The sequence below is a fragment of the Hemiscyllium ocellatum genome, chromosome 2, assembly GCF_020745735.1.
Source record: "Hemiscyllium ocellatum isolate sHemOce1 chromosome 2, sHemOce1.pat.X.cur, whole genome shotgun sequence".
In the NCBI taxonomy this organism is placed as follows: Eukaryota; Metazoa; Chordata; class Chondrichthyes; order Orectolobiformes; family Hemiscylliidae; genus Hemiscyllium; species Hemiscyllium ocellatum.
In genome coordinates this window covers 32,029,922-32,050,417 of record NC_083402.1, presented here as the reverse complement: position 1 = coordinate 32,050,417, position 20,496 = coordinate 32,029,922, and the positions used below count along the sequence as shown (strand labels likewise).

At 41.1% G+C, this 20,496-nt stretch overlaps 1 protein-coding gene across 2 annotated transcripts in view; it reads left to right on the top strand.

Annotated features, from left to right (window-relative positions):
* LOC132827020 (interleukin-31 receptor subunit alpha-like) overlaps positions 1-20,496 on the top strand; it is a 94,924-nt gene that overhangs the window by 35,985 nt on the left and 38,443 nt on the right. For both annotated transcript variants that reach the window (XM_060843403.1, XM_060843393.1), the window contains exons 4-5: positions 4,962-5,140; positions 10,122-10,252. In XM_060843403.1, the coding sequence (XP_060699386.1) occupies positions 4,962-5,140; positions 10,122-10,252 (310 nt within the window). The remainder of the gene's footprint in view (positions 1-4,961; positions 5,141-10,121; positions 10,253-20,496) is intronic.

The following is a 20,496-nucleotide window of genomic DNA, read 5'->3' as shown; positions in this document are numbered from 1 at the left end:
AAATGTTGCAGTTGTACCAGCCTCCACCACTTCCTCTGACAGCTCATTCTATACACGTACCACCCTCTGTGTGAAAAAGTTGCCCCTTAGGTCTCTTTTATACCTTTCCCTTCTCACCCTAAACCTATGCCCTCTAGTTCTGGACTCCCCGATCCCAGGGAAAAAACTTTGTCTATTTATCCTATCCATGCCCCTCATAATTTTGTAAACTTCTATAAGGTCACCCCTCAGCCTCTGACGCTCCAGGGAAAGCAGCCCCAGCCTATTCAGCCTCTCCCTATAGCTCACATCCTCCAATCCTGGCAACATCCTTGTAAATCTTTTCTGAACCCTTTCAAGTTTCACAACATCTTTCCAATAGGAAGGAGACCAGAATTGCATGCAATATTCCAACAGTGGCCTAACCAATGTCCTGTACAGTCTCAACATGACGTCCCAACTCCTGTACTCCATACTCTGACCAATAAAGGAAAGCATACCAAACACCTTCTTCATTATCCTACCTACCTGCGACTCCACTTTCAAGGAGCTATGAACCTGCACTCCAAGGTCTCTTTGTTCAGCAACATTCCCTAGGACCTTACCATTAAGTGTATAAGTCCTGCTAAGATTTGCTTTCCCAAATGCAGCACCTCACATTTGTCTGAATTAAACTCCATCTGCTACTTCTCAGTCCATTGGCCCATCTGATCAAGATCCTGTTGTAATCTGAGGTAACCCTCTTCGCTGTCCACTACACCTCCAATTTTGGTGTCATCTGCAAACTTACTAACTCTACCTCTTATGCACGCATCCAAATCATTTATGTAAATGACAAAAAGTAGAGGACCCAGCACCGATCCTTGTGGCATTCCACTGGTCACAGGCCTCCTGTCTGAGAAACAACCCTCCAACACCACCCTCTGTCTTCTACCTTTGAGCCAGTTCTGTATCCAAATGGCTAGTTCTCCCTGTATTCCATGAGATCTAACCTTGCTAATCTGTCTCCCACGGGGAACTTTGTCGAACGCCTTACTGAAGTTCATATAGATCACATCTGCCGCTCTGCCCTCATCAATCGTCTTTGTTACTTCCTCAAAAAACTCAATCAAGTTTGTAAGACATGATTTCCCACGCACAAAGCTATGTTGACTATCCCTAATCAGTCCTTGCCTTTCCAAATACATGTACATCCTGTCCCTCAGGATTCCCTCCAACAACTTGCCCCCCCCACCAATGTCAGGCTCACTGGTCTATAGTTCCCTGGCTTGTCCTTACCACCCTTCTTAAACAGTGGCACCATGTTAGCCAACCTCCAGTCTTCTGGCACCTCACCAGACATTTGTATCGATGATACAAATGTCTCAACAGGAGGCCCAGCAATCACTTCCATAGCTTCCCACAGAGTTCTTGGGTACCTGATCAGATCCTGGGTAGTTATCCATCTTTACGCGTTTCCAGACATCCAGCACTGCCTCCTTTGTAATATGGACATTTTGCAAGGTGTCACCATTTTTTTCGCTATTTTCTATATCTTGCATATCCTTTTCCATAGTAAATACTGATGCAGAGTACTCATTCAGTATCTCCCCCATTTTCTGCGGGTCCACATATACTTCCTTCTTTTTCTTAACCCTCAATTTCTTTAGTCATCCAGCATTCCCTATACCTACCAGCCTTTCCTTTCCTTTCACCCTGACAGGAATATACTTTCTCTGGATTCTTGTTACCTCATTTCTGAAAGCTTCCCATTTTCCAGCCTTCCCTTACCTACGAACATCTGCCCGCAATCAGCTTTCGAAAGTTCTTGCCTAATACCGTCTAAATTGGCCTTTCTCCAATTTAGAACTTCAACTTTTAGATCTGGTCTATCCTTTTCCATCATTATTTTAAATCTAACAGAATTATGGTCGCTGGTCTCAATTTCCCTCTGACTATTAGGGGTCTATAATACAATCCCAATGAGGTGATCATCCCTTTCTTGTTTCTCAGTTCCACCCAAATAACTTCCCTGGATGTATTTCCAGGAATATCCTCCCTCAGCACAGCTGTAATGCTATCCCCTATCAAAAATGCCACCCCTCCTCCTTTCTCACCTCCCTTTCTATCCTTCCTGTAGCATTTGTATCCTCAAACATTTAGCTGCCAGTCCTGCCCATCCCTGAGCCATGTTTCTATAATATCCCAGTCCCATGTTCCTAACCATGCCCTGAGTTCATCTGCCTTCCCTGTTAGGCCCCTTGCATTGAAATAAATGCAGTTTAATTTATTAGTCCTACCTTGTCCCTGCCTGCCCTGACTGTTTGACTCGCTTCTGTTCTCAATTGTTCCAGTCTCAGACTGATCTCTTTCTTCACTATCTCCTTGGGTCCCACTCATTAGCCTCGTAGCACTGGGAATAATCCAGATATTACTACTCTCGCGGACCTCCTTTTTAATTTTCTGCCTAACTCCCTGTAATCTCCCTTCAGAATCTCAACCTTTTCCCTTCCTATGTTGTTGGTTCCAATGTGGACAATGACCTCTTGCTGGCCCCTCTCCCCCGTGAGAACATTCTGCACCCTCTCTGAGATATCCTTGATCCTGGCACCAGGGAAGCAACATGCCATTCTGCTTTTTCGCTGCTGGCCACTGAAATGTTTGTTTGTACCTCTAACTACAGAATCCCCTAACACAATTGATCTCTTGGAACCCGCTGTACTCCTCGTTGCATTAGAGCCAGAAACTTGGCTGTTCGTGCTACATTTCCCGAGAATCCATCACCCGCTACATTTTCCAAAACAGCATACCTGTTTGAAATGGATATATCCACAAAAGACTCCTGCACTAGCTGCCTATCACTCTTACCTTTCCTGGAGTTAACCCATCCAAGTGACTGTATCTGAGACTTTCCCCCCTTCCTATAACTGCCATCCATCACATACTGTTGCTGTTGCAAATTCCTCATTGCTACTAACTGTCTCTCCAACCGATCCATTCAATCTGATACGATTCACAGCCAACAGCATTTATGGCAGATATAATCCACAGTAACCCTTAAACTCTCTTTAAACTCCCACATCTGACAAGAAGTACATATCACACTGTTAAAGGCCATTTTTGCTCCTTCACAATCTACAGACCCAGAAAATAACACCGTCTTATTCCACTACAAACACTGCCCCAGGTTAAATTAATAGTTATGGCTTATATTTAAGTTTAATCAAGAGACATATCTCCAAAAACATATAATCAAGAAAGAACCTATTCTACTCACTACTGCAGATTCTCTGTAGGCAGCACTTAAAACAACGACTAACTTATCTGATTCTGTGCTGTGAACCTCACCCAACAGTTCCTCCAAGGTGAGTTGTGAATTTCACTGTTTGTTAATTTTCCCAGATGCACTCCGCTATCCAGCAATATATGAATTCAAACAGCAAAGGCAGTTCTTCTCCCTTTTAAAACTGCTGTTGTTTTGACTTTTTTTTCCAAAATTCCAAAACAATGCAACAGCATATAAAACAATAATTGCTGCTCCTGGAATTCGAGGAAATCACCTCCAACACCTAAAATACCTCAAAAAAGGAGCAGCTGTTACAGCCAGAATTTTTTCCCATACTCCATCTTGAATTTCCCAGAATCCTCATCACATCTTTTATAAAATACTCTGCATTCAAAATCATGAGGTTTCAACAGATGTTCATGATTTATGTGCAAACCAGTTTTAAAAGCAGAAGTTCTACTTTTGTGTGAATCCATCTCATAAATTGCAACAAATCTTCTGAGTGTCTTGGTGTTAAGCAGACAGTTGCTTCCCAAAGATGCTCTTTGTATGTTTGCTGCCATTTTGTTGGTTTGAGATGTTGGCCAGGTATCTTACTTCACAGTATCTCCAGTGGCAAATGACAGAATTTGGAACTTCACTGCCCATGTCCCTTGCATTTATTGCTTTGTGAAAAGTAACACACCATTTCTGCTTCTCTGAATGAAACCGCATGTTCGTTTTTGTCTAATGCTTTCACAACCATAGGTTCTAAACTCCTCTACACAATGTTGAAAGCTAAATTGAAAACAGAGCTCGGTTACCTATAAATAAGACAATAAACAATATTGTGGAGAAGAGAAGATAAGGAGGATGCAGATGTGTATGTTTAGGTGAAATGGGTGGGCAAAAATCTCGCTGATGGAATATAATATAGAAGAATGTGAAGTTGTTTACTTTGGCATGAAGAACAAAAAACTGGAACCTTACTTGAACCAAAATGACTGCAGAATATCCAGGTACAGAGGAAACCACGTATTCTCGAAGTATGCCTGAGTCACAAAAGATTTTTTTTTGTTACTCAAAAGGTTAACCTGCAGGTATGAAAAGTAACTAAGAAGGCAACCTTTACTATGAGAGGAATTGAACATAAAAGTGAGGATAGTATCTCACTTGGCCAGATCACTGTACAGTGTGCAGTTTTGTTTTGTATCTTTAAGGAAAGACATAAATATGTTAGAGTCTGATAAGAGGAAGTTTACTTGAATGGCACCCGAAAGGAGGTGGAAAGGTTGAACAGGCTAGTTTTGTTTCCGCAAGAGTTTGGAACATGAGGGGCAACTTGATTGAAATGTATAAGTTCCTGAATGATCTTGACCAGGAGAGGATGTTTCATTTTGTGGGTAAGCCCAGAAATCGAGGAGATGTTTAAAGTTAAGGGTTGCTCTCTTAGGACAGAGACGGGGAGAATTTTCTTTCTCTGTTAGAGTTGAATAACACTGGGACTCTGCAAGGATATCTGAAGGATAGATTCTTGTTAGGCGAGGGACTCAAAGATTATTATGGTACAGGTAGGAATGTAGATTTCCAAACACAAATCAGCCATGATCTTATTGAATGATGGAACAGGCTCGAGAGATCAAATTGCTTCTTTCTGCTATCAAATTTGTATGTTTGTCTAATGATTGCACTTGAGTAAAATCATTGAAATTTACAATAACCCCGTTTCGTTTTTCAGAATTGGAAAAACCTCTTCCCTCAACACAAAATTTACCGCCATCACTGGCACTTTTTACGTAATTGAACGAAAATATTTTTACATTTCGGAAAATACAACAATATCGATAACAACAGTAGAACAGAGAAGTAAAATGTACCAGAATACAACATCCATCACATTGATTCCTAAAGATTCAGGTAATGAACCTGAATTTCTGGTAAGCACCTCATTCATGTTTCAGTTTCTTGAACTGTTTTCTCCAAAAGGACCTAATCATCAGACATGAATTCCTGTTTCAAAATGTGTATCAAAGTGCAAGGAAAAATGTAGTAATTGGATGAAAAACCAGTCATACAGGTCAAGTCTCAAAGCTTTTCAAAATAGTATTCAAGAGCTTTTTTTTGCTGCATTATCATGTCACATGATTAACACAGTTTTTTTTCTGTGGTAACGTTAGTACCAATTGTGTTTTCAACAATTCACTGTAGGATTACAACAAAGGTCTTTCTTAAGGCTGAGAATACTTTTTTCCAATAAACTGCTAAAATGTCTTTTAAGTCCTTAACTAAAACCCTTAGAACAAATTTAGCTTTTCGAGCATTTACATACTTATACTGAAAGTTAGAAATTTACACCATTTGTGCAAAAAATGTAATTCTAAGGCCAGTTTATGATCACTTGGCAAGTTCCAAATACTCCTGAGGTAGACTTTATTTTAAGAAGCATTGTACCTCATGTGCCAATTCAGGAAGCCAGCAAAGGCTTTCTATAGGTATGTCAAGAATAAAAGGATGACTAGGGTAGGTATCGGTCCAGTCAAGGATAGTAGTGGGAAGTTGTGTGTGGAGGCGGAGGAGATTGGAGAGACATTAAATCAGTACTTTTCATCAGTATTCACTCAGGAACAGGACACTGTTGCTGATGTGAATATGGAATCACAAATAATTAGAATGGATGCCCTGGAAATATGCAGGGAAGAGGTTTTGGGAATATTGGAAAGGATGAATATAGATAAGTCTCCTGGGCCTGATGGCATTTACCCCAGGATCCTATGGGAAGCTAGGGAGGAGATAGCAGAGCCATTGGCCTGGATTTTTATGTCATCGTTGTCAACAGGAATAGTACCAGAGGACTGGAGGATAGCGAATGTGGTCCCATTGTTCAAGAAAGGGAGTAGGGATAGCCCTAGCAACTATAGGCCAGTGAGTCTGACTTCAGTGGTGGGCAAAGTCTTAGAGAGAATGGTAAGGGATAAGATTTATGAACATCTGGGTAGGAATAACGTGATCAGGGATAGCCAGCATGGTTTTGTGAAGGGCAGGTCGTGCCTCACAAACCTTATTGAGTTCTTTGAGAAGGTGACCAAGGAAGTGGATGAGGGTAAAGCAGTAGATGTTGTGTATATGGATTTTAGTAAGGCGTTCGATAAGGTTCCCCATGGTAGGCTAATGCTAAAACTTCGGAGGTATGGCATTGAGGATACATTAGAGGTTTGGATTAGGAATTGGCTGGCTGGAAGGAGACAGAGGGTAGTAGTTGATGGATTATGTTCATCTTGGAGCGCAGTTACTAGCGGTGTACCACAAGGATCTGTTTTGGGACCATTGCTTTTTGTTATCTTTATAAATGATCTAGAGGAAGGACTTGAAAGCTGGGTAAGCAAGTTTGCGGATGACACAAAAGTCGGTGGAGTTGTGGATAGTGAGGAAGGAAGTGGTAGGTTACAGCGGGATATAGATAAGTTGCAGAGCTGGGCGGAAATGTGGCAAATGGAATTCAATGTAGCTAAGTGCGAAGTCGTTCACTTTGGTAGGAATAACAAGATGATGGATTACTGGGCTAATGGTAGGCTACTTGGTAGTGTGGATGAGCAGAGGGATCTTGGTGTCTATGTACACAGATCTCTGAAAGTTGCCACCCAGGTAAATAGTGCTGTGAGGAAGGCATATGGTGTACTGGGCTTTATTGGCAGAGGAATTGAGTTCCGGAGTCCTGAGGTCATGTTGCAGTTGTATAAGACTCTGGTGCGGCCTCATCTGGAGTATTGTGTGCAGTTTTGGTCGCCATACTATAGGAAGGATGTGGAAGCTTTAGAACGAGTGCAGAGGAGGTTTACCAGGATATTGCCTGGAATGGTAGGAAAATCTTATGAGGAAAGGCTGAGGCACTTGGGGCTGTTCTCATTGGAGAAGAGAAGGTTTAGGGGAGATCTGATAGAAGTGTATAAGATGATTAGGGGTTTAGATAGGGTAGATACTAAGAACCTTTTACCGCTAATGGAGTCAGGTGTTACTAGGGGACATAGCTTTAAATTAAGGGGTGGTAGGTATAGGACAGATGTTAGGGGTAGATTCTTCACACAGCGGGTTGTGAGTTCATGGAATGCCCTGCCCGTATCAGTGGTGAACTCTCCTTCTTTATGGTCATTTAAGCGGGCATTGGATAGGCATTTGGAAGTTATTGGGCTAGTATAGGTTAGGTAGGATTCGGTCGGCGCAACATCGAGGGCCGAAGGGCCTGTACTGCGCTGTATCCTTCTATGTTCTATGTTCTATGTAATAGTCAGTTTTTTGACTGGCAAAAGTCCCCATTGCCAAGTGCCCATCTTCTATATGATGCAGCTTATTAATGGCTAATTTAAGGTCAAGATCATCACAGGACAGTGTCACAGAGTAAGTAAACTGTTGTAGAAGGCTGATTCTCCAATTGTGTTCCTTTTTGCCATCTCACACAGTTGTCTCACAACAGATTCTTGCCCTTTCAGATCTTACCAAAGACAGCTCTATGTATATCTTTTGCCTTAGACATGGTTGCACACTCTTTACTTACTATAGAATCCCCAAAGTGTGGAGCCAGGCCATTCAGCCCATCAAGTCCGCACCAACCCTCCTGAGAGCATCCCACTCAGACTCAGCCCTGTACTCTATCCCTGTAATCCTACATTTCCCATGGCTAATTCACTTAGCCTGCAATTCCCTGCATACTGTGGGCATTTTTGCTTAGCCAATCCACCTAACCTGCACATCTTTGGACTGCGGGTAGAAACCAGAGCACCCAGAGGAAATCCATACAGATTAGGGAAAAAATTGCAAATTCCACATGGATGGTCACCCAAGGATGGAATTGAATCCAGATCCCTGGTCCTGTGAGGCAGCAGTGCTAACCACTGAGCTACCCTGCTGCTCAGTCAGATCTTCAGTCATATGACACATGTCCAGTGTAACTTGCTGCTGTTGCAAACGTGTTAGGTTTTAAGATCTGGTGTATTTTTAATTTAGTATCGGTCGCATTCTGTCATTCCATCATTCTTCTTACAAAAGTATGCTATATCTGTTTCTTTGTCCTCATTAAGTTACATTTCTTAGCCCCATTAGCAAATGCTGTCTTATACTAGACACTTTATTTCCTTTTTTCCATGTCCCATGATGTTTGTTCTCTCTAAAGAGGGAGATTTACTCCATCATAATTAGTAGAAAGATATGTGATAAACCTCTTCATTTTTCCTGGACATTTGGTTTCATACATTCATCCCGGCCTCTTTCTCTTCCTGTTTTTCTCTCCTGATCTTGAATGCGCTCTCCCTGTTTAGAAATGTGTAATTAGGCTAACGTTTGCGATCACCAAGGCTTCTTCGGCAGCACTATCAAAATACATGACCTCCCATATTTGAAATGACCAAGTCAGGAAGAGCATGTGAATGCCATAATCTGCAAATTCCCCTCCATGTAACACATCTTCCTCATAAAGACTGGCCAGGCCTGCAATACCCACATTGCATGAATGTATTTTTAAAAATCTTCGATATTTCTTCTTCTTCACATTGTAGTGTTTCTAGAAGAAGACCACATCCAACAACTGAAAGAAAACTAGGAATGAGAACTAAATGCCTACATTGCTAATGATTCCCATATCTCCTGAATGAATTTATAAAAACACTCTCTGAGTTCTATCCCTCTAGCAATATGCTGTATATAGTATTCACCTCTGTGCACCATTAGCCTGAGTGCTTTAATGAGCTATCTGCCACTATCCCTTACTTTTGCTCCCATTGTCTATTAATTTCTATTGCATAATATTGATTATTATTCCTGTTATTATTCCTTTAGTCGACCTTGATCCTATTGGTTTACTGTGAGACTTTTATGATGGATAAATCAAATAGGTTTGTTTCCTTAATACAATAAAGCTGTGGAAAGCATCTACAATTGCACAATATACAAAATATGTTTTACATCGCAACTTTCCATTTTTATCTCTTTCCTATGCAAATGTACCACTTTTTTTTTAACTCCAAGCAACAAGTATCTTCTAACTGCCCAGCAAATGTTATTCAAATATTAATTTCATTGCAAAAATAAACAGTGTAATCACATTCCTGAAAACATGACAGCATTATAGGAGCAAATTACTGCAGATCTGTACTGAAAACAAAAACTGCTGGAGATCCCAGTGGGTCAGACACCATCCATGGAGAGAGAGAGAGAGCAAGTTAACGTTTCAAGTCTCGATGACTCTTAATCAGAGCTAACCTGCTGTGATTTCCAGCATTTTTTTGTTTACAACATGGCAGTATTATTGGTTTACCTCCTGGTAGAACAGATGAGCAAGGATCAGAATGTTAATTAATTATATATTGCACCAACTCTACAGATCTTGCAAAATGAATGTTATGAATGTAAAATTGAGCCAAATCATGAGGATTATCAGAGAACATAGAACATAGAACATAGAAGGATACAGCGCAGTACAGGCCCTTCGGCCCTCGATGTTGCACCGACCGAATCCTACCTAACCTATACTAGCCCAATAACTTCCAAATGCCTATCCAATGCCCGCTTAAATGACCATAAAGAAGGAGAGTTCACCACTGATACGGGCAGGGCATTCCATGAACTCACAACCCGCTGTGTGAAGAATCTACCCCTAACATCTGTCCTATACCTACCTCCCCTTAATTTAAAGCTATGTCCCCTAGTAACACCTGACTCCATTAGCGGTAAAAGGTTCTTAGTATCTACCCTATCTAAACCCCTAATCATCTTATAGAAGCTGATGCTTTTTTTTTGTCATGAAGAACAATGCAGTCTCTGAATTGTTCAGGAGGCCACATTTGGGAAGAATAAATGCATGACAAATTTGCATAATTGCAATTCAATTGGTGTATTTTGATTGTTTCAGAAAAACCTGCAACACCTTCTGACATAAAGTACACAAAACATGAAGGGCAGTTAAAACTGACATGGAGTACTTCAAAGGAACTGGAGTATGAGTTAGCTTACAGGAAGGCTGGAACTTGCAACTGGCTTTCAGTAAGTAAAGCAAATCTTTGGAACTACGTGTTGATATTTATTCATTAACCAAATATCTTGCAATAAGAAATAGAAATAATAAATCCAGGAATACTGAAAAGCTGCAGTCACATGTGAAAGAGTTGGAAAAGGAGAGCACATGGTTCAATACCTGTATTCATAGTACACTTCATTAGTCTTAGAACTCTCTCATAGTATCTTCCATGTAAATGCAACATTGGAAGTCTGAAAGAAGCTGCAAACACTGTTAAGATGAAATCTCAATCTATTTTTGGGTAAGATGCCTAGGAAGGAATGTTGACAAGGACACCTGGAAAATTACCTTCTCTTCTACAATTGGTGTTATGAGGAATTTTAAAAGGCACTTGTTCAATTCAGCAGGCAGCTGGGGTCTTCGTTTAACATGTAGATTGAAGCAAGTGAACTGAGAATGTACTTGTTTGGATTATGAGCTCACTCCAGCAGATGCAGACTTTGAAACAACATTTCCACCAATAAGACAACATGATACCAACTAAGTCGACAAATGGGGAAAGATCAATCGTCCCAGCAAAGATGAATGTATAAGCAGCAATTTAGCCATAGATTGTAAAAAAGGGCCAATAAACTAGCCCACCCTCCTGATTTTTAACTGAAGTCAGTAGAACTGCAAATTAGGTAATAGGGAGACCAGTTTACTTCTACACTTGAAAATTACCCTTTTTTTTCCCAAATGATATTGATTTTTGTATCCATCATTGCTAATATTGGGATAAATTGCGTTACTTTGTAGTTTATCAAGTTGAAACATTAAGATTAACTACTTTTGAAAGGAAACCACAGAGTGCTGGAGAAACTCAGCATCTGAGGACAGAGAAGACAGTGGGTGTGTCCTTTCTTCAGAACATGATTAGAAACATGAACTTTATTTTCTCTGCAGAGATGTTGGCAAACCTGCTGAGTTTATCTAACAATTTTGGTTTTGGTGTTTGTTTCAGATCCAACAAATGTAGCTCTTTTTTTAAATTTTACAGTTAAAGCATGCTGACTCATTATTTAGTAAATTATTTCCAACAGTCTTTATTTAATTTTATTAAAGTAAACACTGAAAAAGATGTGCCCAAAATGGGCACAGCAGAGGTTTCATCTGCTGGCCTGTGGTGCAAGCTATGGTTGACTTCGTTTGGGCCTCATTTAATTGTCACCAGTAAAACGCAGCTCCAAGGGATGGGGTATCGGGAGAATATTGGAAAATTCAGTTGTATGGAGCGCAACAAGTTGCATACTTCACACGTTCTGAATTGAAACTTGTACTCCAGTATTGTGGTACACTGAAGTATCCTGCCTCTGAATTGAAAGCTCCAGATACAAGCCACACTTCAGGACTTGATGGCCAACAAAGGTGTATTCAAACTTAGCTAAACAGGTTAAGTATCAACCTACAAATCCTTCCAATAGCAAGTAGTGAGAGCTGGAAATTCCAGATAGATCTCCAGTTGTAACATACATATAACAATGCAGGTTACTACTGCAATACATGCTCCCAAGTAAACAGGAACACATCACACCAGCACTGAAGCCTAGAAAGTTAATTCCAGAAGAGGTATTTTTTCAGATCAGTGATTGAATAAATTGTATGAAAATTCTCAGTCTCTCCTTACACCACTAAACTTGGACGTAATGTTTCCAGCAATTGTAAATTGTTCTCCCAACCAGCCTCCGTGATTAAAACAGCAGTATTGCTATTGTAATTGCTGCTGTGAGAAATGATCATTTTGCCAGATAGATGGTTAACATGGAGGTAAAGATATGTAGCATGTAGAGGTGAGTTTTCTTTGTTGGCTAAGAGTGTAGAGTGGGTTCAACTTTCTGAGAAAAGTTATACTTTAAACCTATAATTTGTAATACTATAAGTATGTCATATGATCAGCTCTGAGTATGTACAGGTGAGAGCATGAACCAGAATTTGAGGTCGAAATGACATTGTGAACCATACAAGTGAAAACTTGAATATGTTTATTGAACCTTTCCCAGCGTTGAGATGTGTTATAACCTTAAAAGTGCTTGTAACTCTCATCTATGCAAACAGCATGCAGGAGAGACTTGGCAATATGCTATGATTCAACATTTGTTTTTCCTTTTTTAGCAAATGCTTCGATAACAACAACAAAACAATGCCTGTGTGACCTGAATAATTGCAAGTAGACTCACAGTGGTAGATTACTATTACACTGCAATCCTTTCAAGCTTGAACACATGATTTGAATCGCTATGTGATACACTATTAAAGCAGAAGCATGGTGCTATTATATTATGTAATATGAACTGCAGCATTAATTATTAATTCATTATGTGGTAGAAGAGATTATCAAATAAACATACAACAGCCCTTTTCTATGAATTACATGTAAATAATGCTTAGAAATTGTGTTCCATCCTCCAAATTCCATCGCTCTCTTCCCCCAAGGGGTGGCACAGTGGCTCAGTGATTAGCACTGTTGCCTCACAGCACCAGGACTTGGGTTCAATTCCCGCCTTGAATGGATTTTGGACATTTTCCCCATGTCTGCGTTGGTTTCCTCTGGGTGCCCCAGTTTCCTCTCACAATTCAAACATGTACAGATTAGGTGGATTGGCCATGCTAACTTGCCCGTAGTGTTCAGGGATGTGTGGGTTAAGTGCATTAGTCAGGGGTAAATGTAGAGTAATAGAATAGGGGAATGGATCTGGGTGGGTTACTCTTTGGAGGATCGGTGTGGACTTGTTGGGCCAAAGGGCACGCTGTAGGGAATCTATGAGAACCACCAGTACCAACACCATTCTTCCCCTGAAGAAGTTGCCACAGATGGCTGCCAGGACAGGAAAAGGGAAAGAAGAAAGGAATGTGTCTCTGCAGCTTGTGTTGAATGAAACAGACTGTGGTAATGGACCCAGATATGAAGGGAGGTAGTTATTCAGGCCACTATTTATCCTTCTTTAAATCTTGTTCCCAGGTACCTAGCCTCAAACTATAGCACCTGCCTTTTTCTGCTCTGTCCCTTTAAAGACTTTTTCTGTATATAAGTACATACTAAGTTGGAGTTGGAATAGGGCCCAAAGTTTGCTGCACCAGTCGATACACTCATAGCAGGAGAGAGTGAGGACTGCAGATGCTGGAGATCAGAGCTGAAAATGTGTTGCTGGAAAAGCGCAGAAGGTCAGGCATCCAAGGAGCAGGAGAGCCGACGTTTCGGGCATGAGCCCTTCTTCAGGATACACTCACAGCCTCAAGTGCACTTTCCTGCCTTTGCCTGACACCCTTTAACTCACTCATTAATCAAGAATCTGTCTATAAAATACTGCAGATGCTGGAAATCTGAAAAAAGCATGGAGAATGCTGAAGAAGCTCAGCAGATCTAGCAGAATCTGTGGAGAGAGAAACAGAGTTAATGTTTCAATTCTACATAGAACATAGAAAAATACAGCGCAGTACATGCCTTTTGGCCCTTGATGTTGCGTCGACCCAAGCCCACCTAACCTACAATAGCCCACTATCCTCTATATGCCTATCCAATGCCCATTTAAATGCCCATAAAGAGGGAGAGTCCACCACTGCAATTCTGGGATGACTGTCTTTCAGAACTCAAGTTCAGTTCAACCCAAGTCTAAAGAAGTCATATTGTTTAACTCTATTTCTCTCTCCACAGATATTGCCTAACCTGCTGAGAATCTGTCTATGTCCACCTTAAAAGTATTCAAAGTAGAATCCCTGAACTACAGATAGAGGCCTTTTAAGCCCAATTGGTCTGTACTGTCCTTCTGAACAGTATCCCATTCTATCACCATAACCCCACATGGGGTTTTACCTGTTACTTAACCTGGACATCCCAGGACACTATGGGGCAATTTAGAAAGGGAAATCCCCCTAACCTGTATATTTTTGAACTTTGCAGACATACAGTTAAAGAGATGTATAGGACAGGAACAGTCCCTTTGGTCCATTTTTGAATATAATTCTATTAATGTTGGCCCATAGGTTCTCGTGGATACCCAAATCTGTTTTGCTAGATCTGTTCCAAATCTGTCCCATTTAGCATGGTGATAGTGCCACACAACACAATGGAGAATACCCTCAATGTGAACATAACACTTTGTCTTCTGAAGGATTGGGCAGTTGTCATTCTTACTAATACAGTCTTGGAAAGATGCATTTGTGACAGGTAGGTTGGTGAGGACAAGCACAAGGGTGTTTTCATTCTTGTTGCTTACCTCAGCAAATGCCACAATCTAGTTTACCAACTACGTCCTTTTTGGCTTGACCAGCCTCAGTCAATAGTTGTCCTCCCAAGCCATTCTCAGTTATGGATACTGAAATACATAGTATATTCTGCACTCTTTGGCCCCACTTTTTTTTGCTTTTCCCATTTGCTGTTCAACATGGAGGAGTACTGATTTATCAACCAAGGTGCTAAATAGCAAGAGATTTCCTTTTCTGCAGTTGACCTGATGCCATGTGGTCTTATGGGGTGTGGTGTTAATGTGAGGACTCTGAGGGCAACAACTTCTGGACTACATACAACTGTTTATTTTGAACTAGTGAATGCTTCAATACTTAAGTTCCTTACTTAACCTCATCGCAGATAGATCGTAATATCTTCCCACGATGGAGATTGGGTAAGTTGACTGTTAGGCGTGAGAGAAAAGAGGTAGGATGTACAGGATTGGGATGAATTGATACTGAGTTGGCATTGGGGCTATAAAGGGCTATGTAGTGTAAGCACAGAGGTGTAGGTTGGTATGGAGGGTATAAGGGTCATAGGCTCTGGGTGGAAAGCAAACGTTGACATAATTGTTGTTGGAGAGTTGTGTATGAGTGTGACAAGGATTGAGAGATGAAGGTTGAAAGGCCAACAGGATGGTTTTTAAATTTCTATTTCATATTTTTGACAAAGCCCCCTGCACGAAGGTAGGTTTTTCAGTACCCGACAGCCCCAGCACTTTTACAAGAATTGCTCATCCCTATCCACCGCTCCCTCCCAATATCCAAATTGAAAATTCCAAGTTCAAGGGCACTTTCTCCCCAGTATAATCTCATAGCAGCATTTTCTTTAACAGGTAACTTCAAAATTATCTGAGTCTGTGAACATAGGACATGTTTACTACAAGCAGTAGTCAGATCTGATAAACACACCCACAATTGCTGCTGACATTGAACAATGAGGTGAAAATGACAGTCCTTGATATCGAGGCTACAAATAACAACATGGCATCAAGCAGTTGTCAGTGGGTATCAGAGGACGAACTCTCCACTGGCTGGAGTCTTGCTTGGCACATAGGAAGATAGTTGTGATTGTTGGAGGTCATTCATCTCAGCTCCAGAACGTCGCTGCAGGAGTTCCTCGGGGAGTGTCCTAGGCCCATTTTCAGCTGCTTCACCAATGACCTTCTCTCCATGATAAGATCAGATGTCGGGGTCTTCTCTGATCATTGCACAATGTTTAGCATCATTCATGACATCCCAGATACTGAGGAAGTCCCACTGGATCTGGACAATATCCAAGCTTCGCCACATAATGCCAGGCAATGACTATCTCCAATAAGAGACAATCTAACCTCTACTCCTTGTCATTCCATGTTACCTTCACTGAATCCCCCACTATCAATATCCTTGGGGTTACCATTGACCAGAAATTAAACTGGATTTAGTATATAAACAGAGTGACTACAGCAGCAGATCAGAGGTTAGGAATACTGCAGCGAGTAGCTCACCTCTTGACTCCTCTAAGCTTGTCCATCATCTACAAGAGGAAAGTTAGAAGTCTGATGGAATACTCCCCCACTTGCATGGATGAGTGCAGCTCCAACAACACTCAAGAAACTAAATACCATATGAACAGGAGTTGACCATGCAGGGCCTCGAACCTGTTCCAGCACTCATGGGTGATCTGTGGCTTAACTCTATATCGGCTTTGGCCTATTTTCCAAAAATACCTTTTCCTTAACAAAACATTATTATCTCAGAGTTAAAATTAAAAGTGATCAGGTATCCACTGTCATTTGTAGAAGAGAGAGAAAGTAGCCTGCTTTATTGGCACCACATCCACTAACATTCACTGCCTCCTTTACTGACTCTCAGGAACAGCAGTATGTACCATCAACACGACGCACTGTAAAAATTCACCCAAGATCTTCAGACAATATATCCAACACCCACTTCTATTTATAAGGACAAGGACAACACATATATGGGAACAATACCAGCAATTTCCCCTCGAAATCATGCACCATCCTGATGTGGAAATATATTATTGTACCTTCACTGTCACTAGGTCAAAATCTTGGAATTCGCTTCCTTGAAGGTCAACCTCCAGCACATGGACTGCAGTGGTTCAAAAAGGCAGCCCAAAGATAGTAGTGATGGGCAATAAATGCTGGCCTGGTCAGCGACACCACATCTCACCAGTGAATTAGTTTTAAAAAACTTGGTTTTCACCCGGACCATTTACCATCTTCTCCACAAGTGGAGAAAAGGACCATAAAACACATATTGTAAATTAGGCAAAAGGTCACAAGAATGGTCAGAAAGTAAGCTGGTCACACCAGGCATCGAGCTCAGTGCTGACGTTTCTGGGTGAGTCCTGCAAGATAACGTAACATGCAAAATAATTGGCAGAAGAGAGTGAAAGGGAAGCTGGACTTGAAACATTAGAGTTTCCTTCCCCAGGTCCCCTTGGAGATCTTAGTATATAGTTGCCACAGATACCTGAGGAGGAGGAAACAAATTGACCTGTTTCAATTCCTGCTACATTTCCACTGTGGAGTCAGGTTTGTCTCAACATGGTTGCTCGGCTGTAGTTCTGGTCCACCATAAAGACCATATTAAAAGCAGATAAAGGAGGGATGTGAAGTGGCTAACAGCTATGTCTGACTGAGATACCACATTTCACACACGTACAAAACTTCCCTCAGTTCTTAACTCTATAAGCAACAATGTATGCACAACTGAGAGTTCAAAACCACAGAAAGTCAAGATGTTTCTCTTAATAGTAATTACAGTAATGGCATAAGTAGTGTTGTACATCCGAAAACTCTTTAGTTTGTCTCTGATGATCTGCCATTGGTTGTCCCCAGAACTGGTTGGTATATGTTTTTTTTTCACAGGTCTCACTGATTGTTCATTCACTCCTTTGGGGAACAGGTATTGAGTTGTTAGCTATAAAAAGATACATGATTAAAGAATATTTGGAATATGCTGAATTTAGCTATACCTCAGAGTGTATTATTGAAATTTTTGCCTTAAGGTAATCACCGCTCCTCCATTTAAGAATCTAGTCATATGCACCTGACTTCGGAACAAGTTGATTGACAACATCGGCAGATAATTAATGCTGGCTAAACAATTCAGTTCAGCTAATTCACTCACTCCTTCTTATGTGGTGTCTCAAAGTTTCTTATGCAATTACAGGATTTTCATCAGCACTCTTTCTTCTGGAAATTATTGCCAAATGTTGATTTTTTTTTGAATCTGTAGAAAAACTCCCTGATCGCAGTCACAGCCATTATAAGTTGATATTTGTGTTTCTTCATCTTCTCAACTGCTTTTACATTTTCACATAAAGTCATGGAGTCATAGAAATGCACAACATGGAAACACACCCTTCGGTCCAACCCGCCCATGCCGACCAGATATCCTGAATTAATCTAGTCCCATTTACCAGCTCTAGGCCCACATCCCTCTAAACCGATCCTATTCATATACCCATCGAGATGCCTCTTAAATGCTGTCGTTGTACCAGCTTCCATCCCTCCCTCTGGCAGCTTTATTCCATACATGCACCACCCTTTGCATGAAAATGTGGCCCCTTCGGTCTCTTTTAAATATTTCCCCTGTCACCTTAAACCTATGCCCTCCAGTTGTGGTCTCTTTTACCCGAGGGAAAAGACCTTGTCTGTTTATCCTATGCGTGCCCCTTCATGGTTTTATAAACCTCTATAAGGTCATCCCTCAGCCTCTGATGCTCCAGGAAAAATAGCCCCAGCCTATTCAGCCTCTCCCTATAGCTCAAATCTCCAACCCTGGCAACATTCTTATAAATCTTTTTTGAACCCTTTCAAGTTTCACAACATCTTTTTGGTAAGAAGGAGCCAGAAATGAACGCAATATTCCAAAACTGGTCAAACCAATGTCCTGTACAGACGCATCGTGACCTCCCAACTCCTATAGACAATGTTCTGACCAATAAAGGACAGCATACCAAATGCCTTCTTCACTATCCTAACTACCTGCAACCCAACTTTCAAGGAACAATGAATCTGCACTCTAAGGTCTCTTTGTTCAGCAATACTCCCCAGGACCTTACTACTAAGTGTATAAGTCCTGCACTGATTTGCCTTTCCAAAATGCAGCACCTCATAGTTATCTAAATTAAACTCCATCTGCCACTCCTCGGCTGATTGGCCAATCTGATCAAGATCTCATTGTAATCTGAGGTAACCTTCTTCGCTGTCCACTACCCCTCCAATTTTGATGTCATTTGCAAACTTACTAACTATACGTCCTATGTTCACATCCAAATCCATTATATAAATGACAAAAAGTAGTGGACCCATCTTCGATCCTTGTGGTACACCACTAGTCGCAGGCATTCAATCTGAAAAACAACAGTCAATCATCACCCTTTGTCTTCTACCTTTGAGCCAGTTCTGTATCCAAATGGCTAGCTCTCCTTGTATTCCATGTGATCTAACATTATTAACCAGTCTCCCATGGGGAACCTTGTTGAACACCTTACTGAAGTCCATATAGATCATGTTCAACACTCTGCCCTCATCAATCCTCTTTGTTACTTCTTCAAAAAACTCAATCATTTTAGTGAGACGTGATCTCCCACGCACAAAGCCATGTTGACTATCCCTAATCAGTCCTTGCCTTTCCAAATACATGTACGTCCTGTCCCTCAGAATTCCCACCAAAAACCTGCCCACCACCTATGTCAGGCTCACTCGTCTATAGTTCCTTGGATTTTCCTTACCACCTTTCGTAAATAGTGGCACCATGTTATTGTGACTATTGATTATCCAAATATATCAGCGAGGAGCCAAACAATCACTTCCCTAGCTTCCCACAGACTTCTAGTGTACCCCTGATCAGGTCCTGGGGATTTATCCACCTTTATGTGTTTCAAGACATCCAGCAGCTCCCCCTCTGTAACATAAATATTTTTCAAGATGTCACCATTTCTTTCCCTACATTCTTTATATTCCATGTCCTTCACCACAGTAAACACTGACACAAAAAACTGGCTTAGTATCCCTCCCATTTCCTGCAGTTCCACACATAAACTGCCTTGCTGATCTTTGAAGGGTTGTATTCAACTCCCTAGTTACCCTTTTGTCCATAATGTATGTATAAAATCCCTTTGAAGTCTCCTTAACCCTATTTGCCAAAGCTATCTCATGTCTCTTTTTTGTCCTCCTGATTTCCCTCTTAAGATACCCCTACTGCCTTTATATGCTTCTTAGGATTCACTCAATCTCTGCTGTGTATACCTAACATATGCTATCTTTTTTTCCTTATACAATCCATCGGGTTATTTGTCAGATGCTTCCTGGAACGTGTAACTTTCTCTTGAAATTTATAGTCGGAACATACCTGAGGCTCTATTTCAAACACTAGAATTTCTTCTGTGATCAGGATTAAACAGCATGTTCAAAGTACAGTTAACCAGACAACTGTGCACTTTGATCACAACTTTCACTGACTTCTCTGTCATACTGGCTGTTTTAGTTATGTTGATTGGTGCTCTGCATTGGTAAAAACAATGACTGCAGATACTGGAAACCAGATTCTGGATCAGTGGTGCTGGAAGAGCACAGCAGTTCAGGCAGCATCCAACAAGCAGCGAAATCGACGTTTCGGGGGTTCCTGATGAAGGGCTTTTGCCCGAAACGTCGATTTCGCTGCTCGTTGGATGCTGCCTGGTACTCTGCATTGTCTGTTTCTGTTGTATATAAGCATGAAAAAGATATGAGCAGGACCAGACCATATGCACATCAAGGCTGCCCCATTGGTCAATATGATCATGGCTGATTTCAATCCCACTTTTTCTTCATTAAATACACTCTTAATTCCAAGTCAGTTATTTCATGCTATTGGTGAATTTAGGCTTTGTAGTGTAAATTACTTCCAATTACTGCTTTAGCTGAAACCTGTCGAGATTCCCCCTCAATGTAGATGCTTTTAGTTCACTTCACTGCATTAAAGGATTGCAGTATCAGCTGATGTG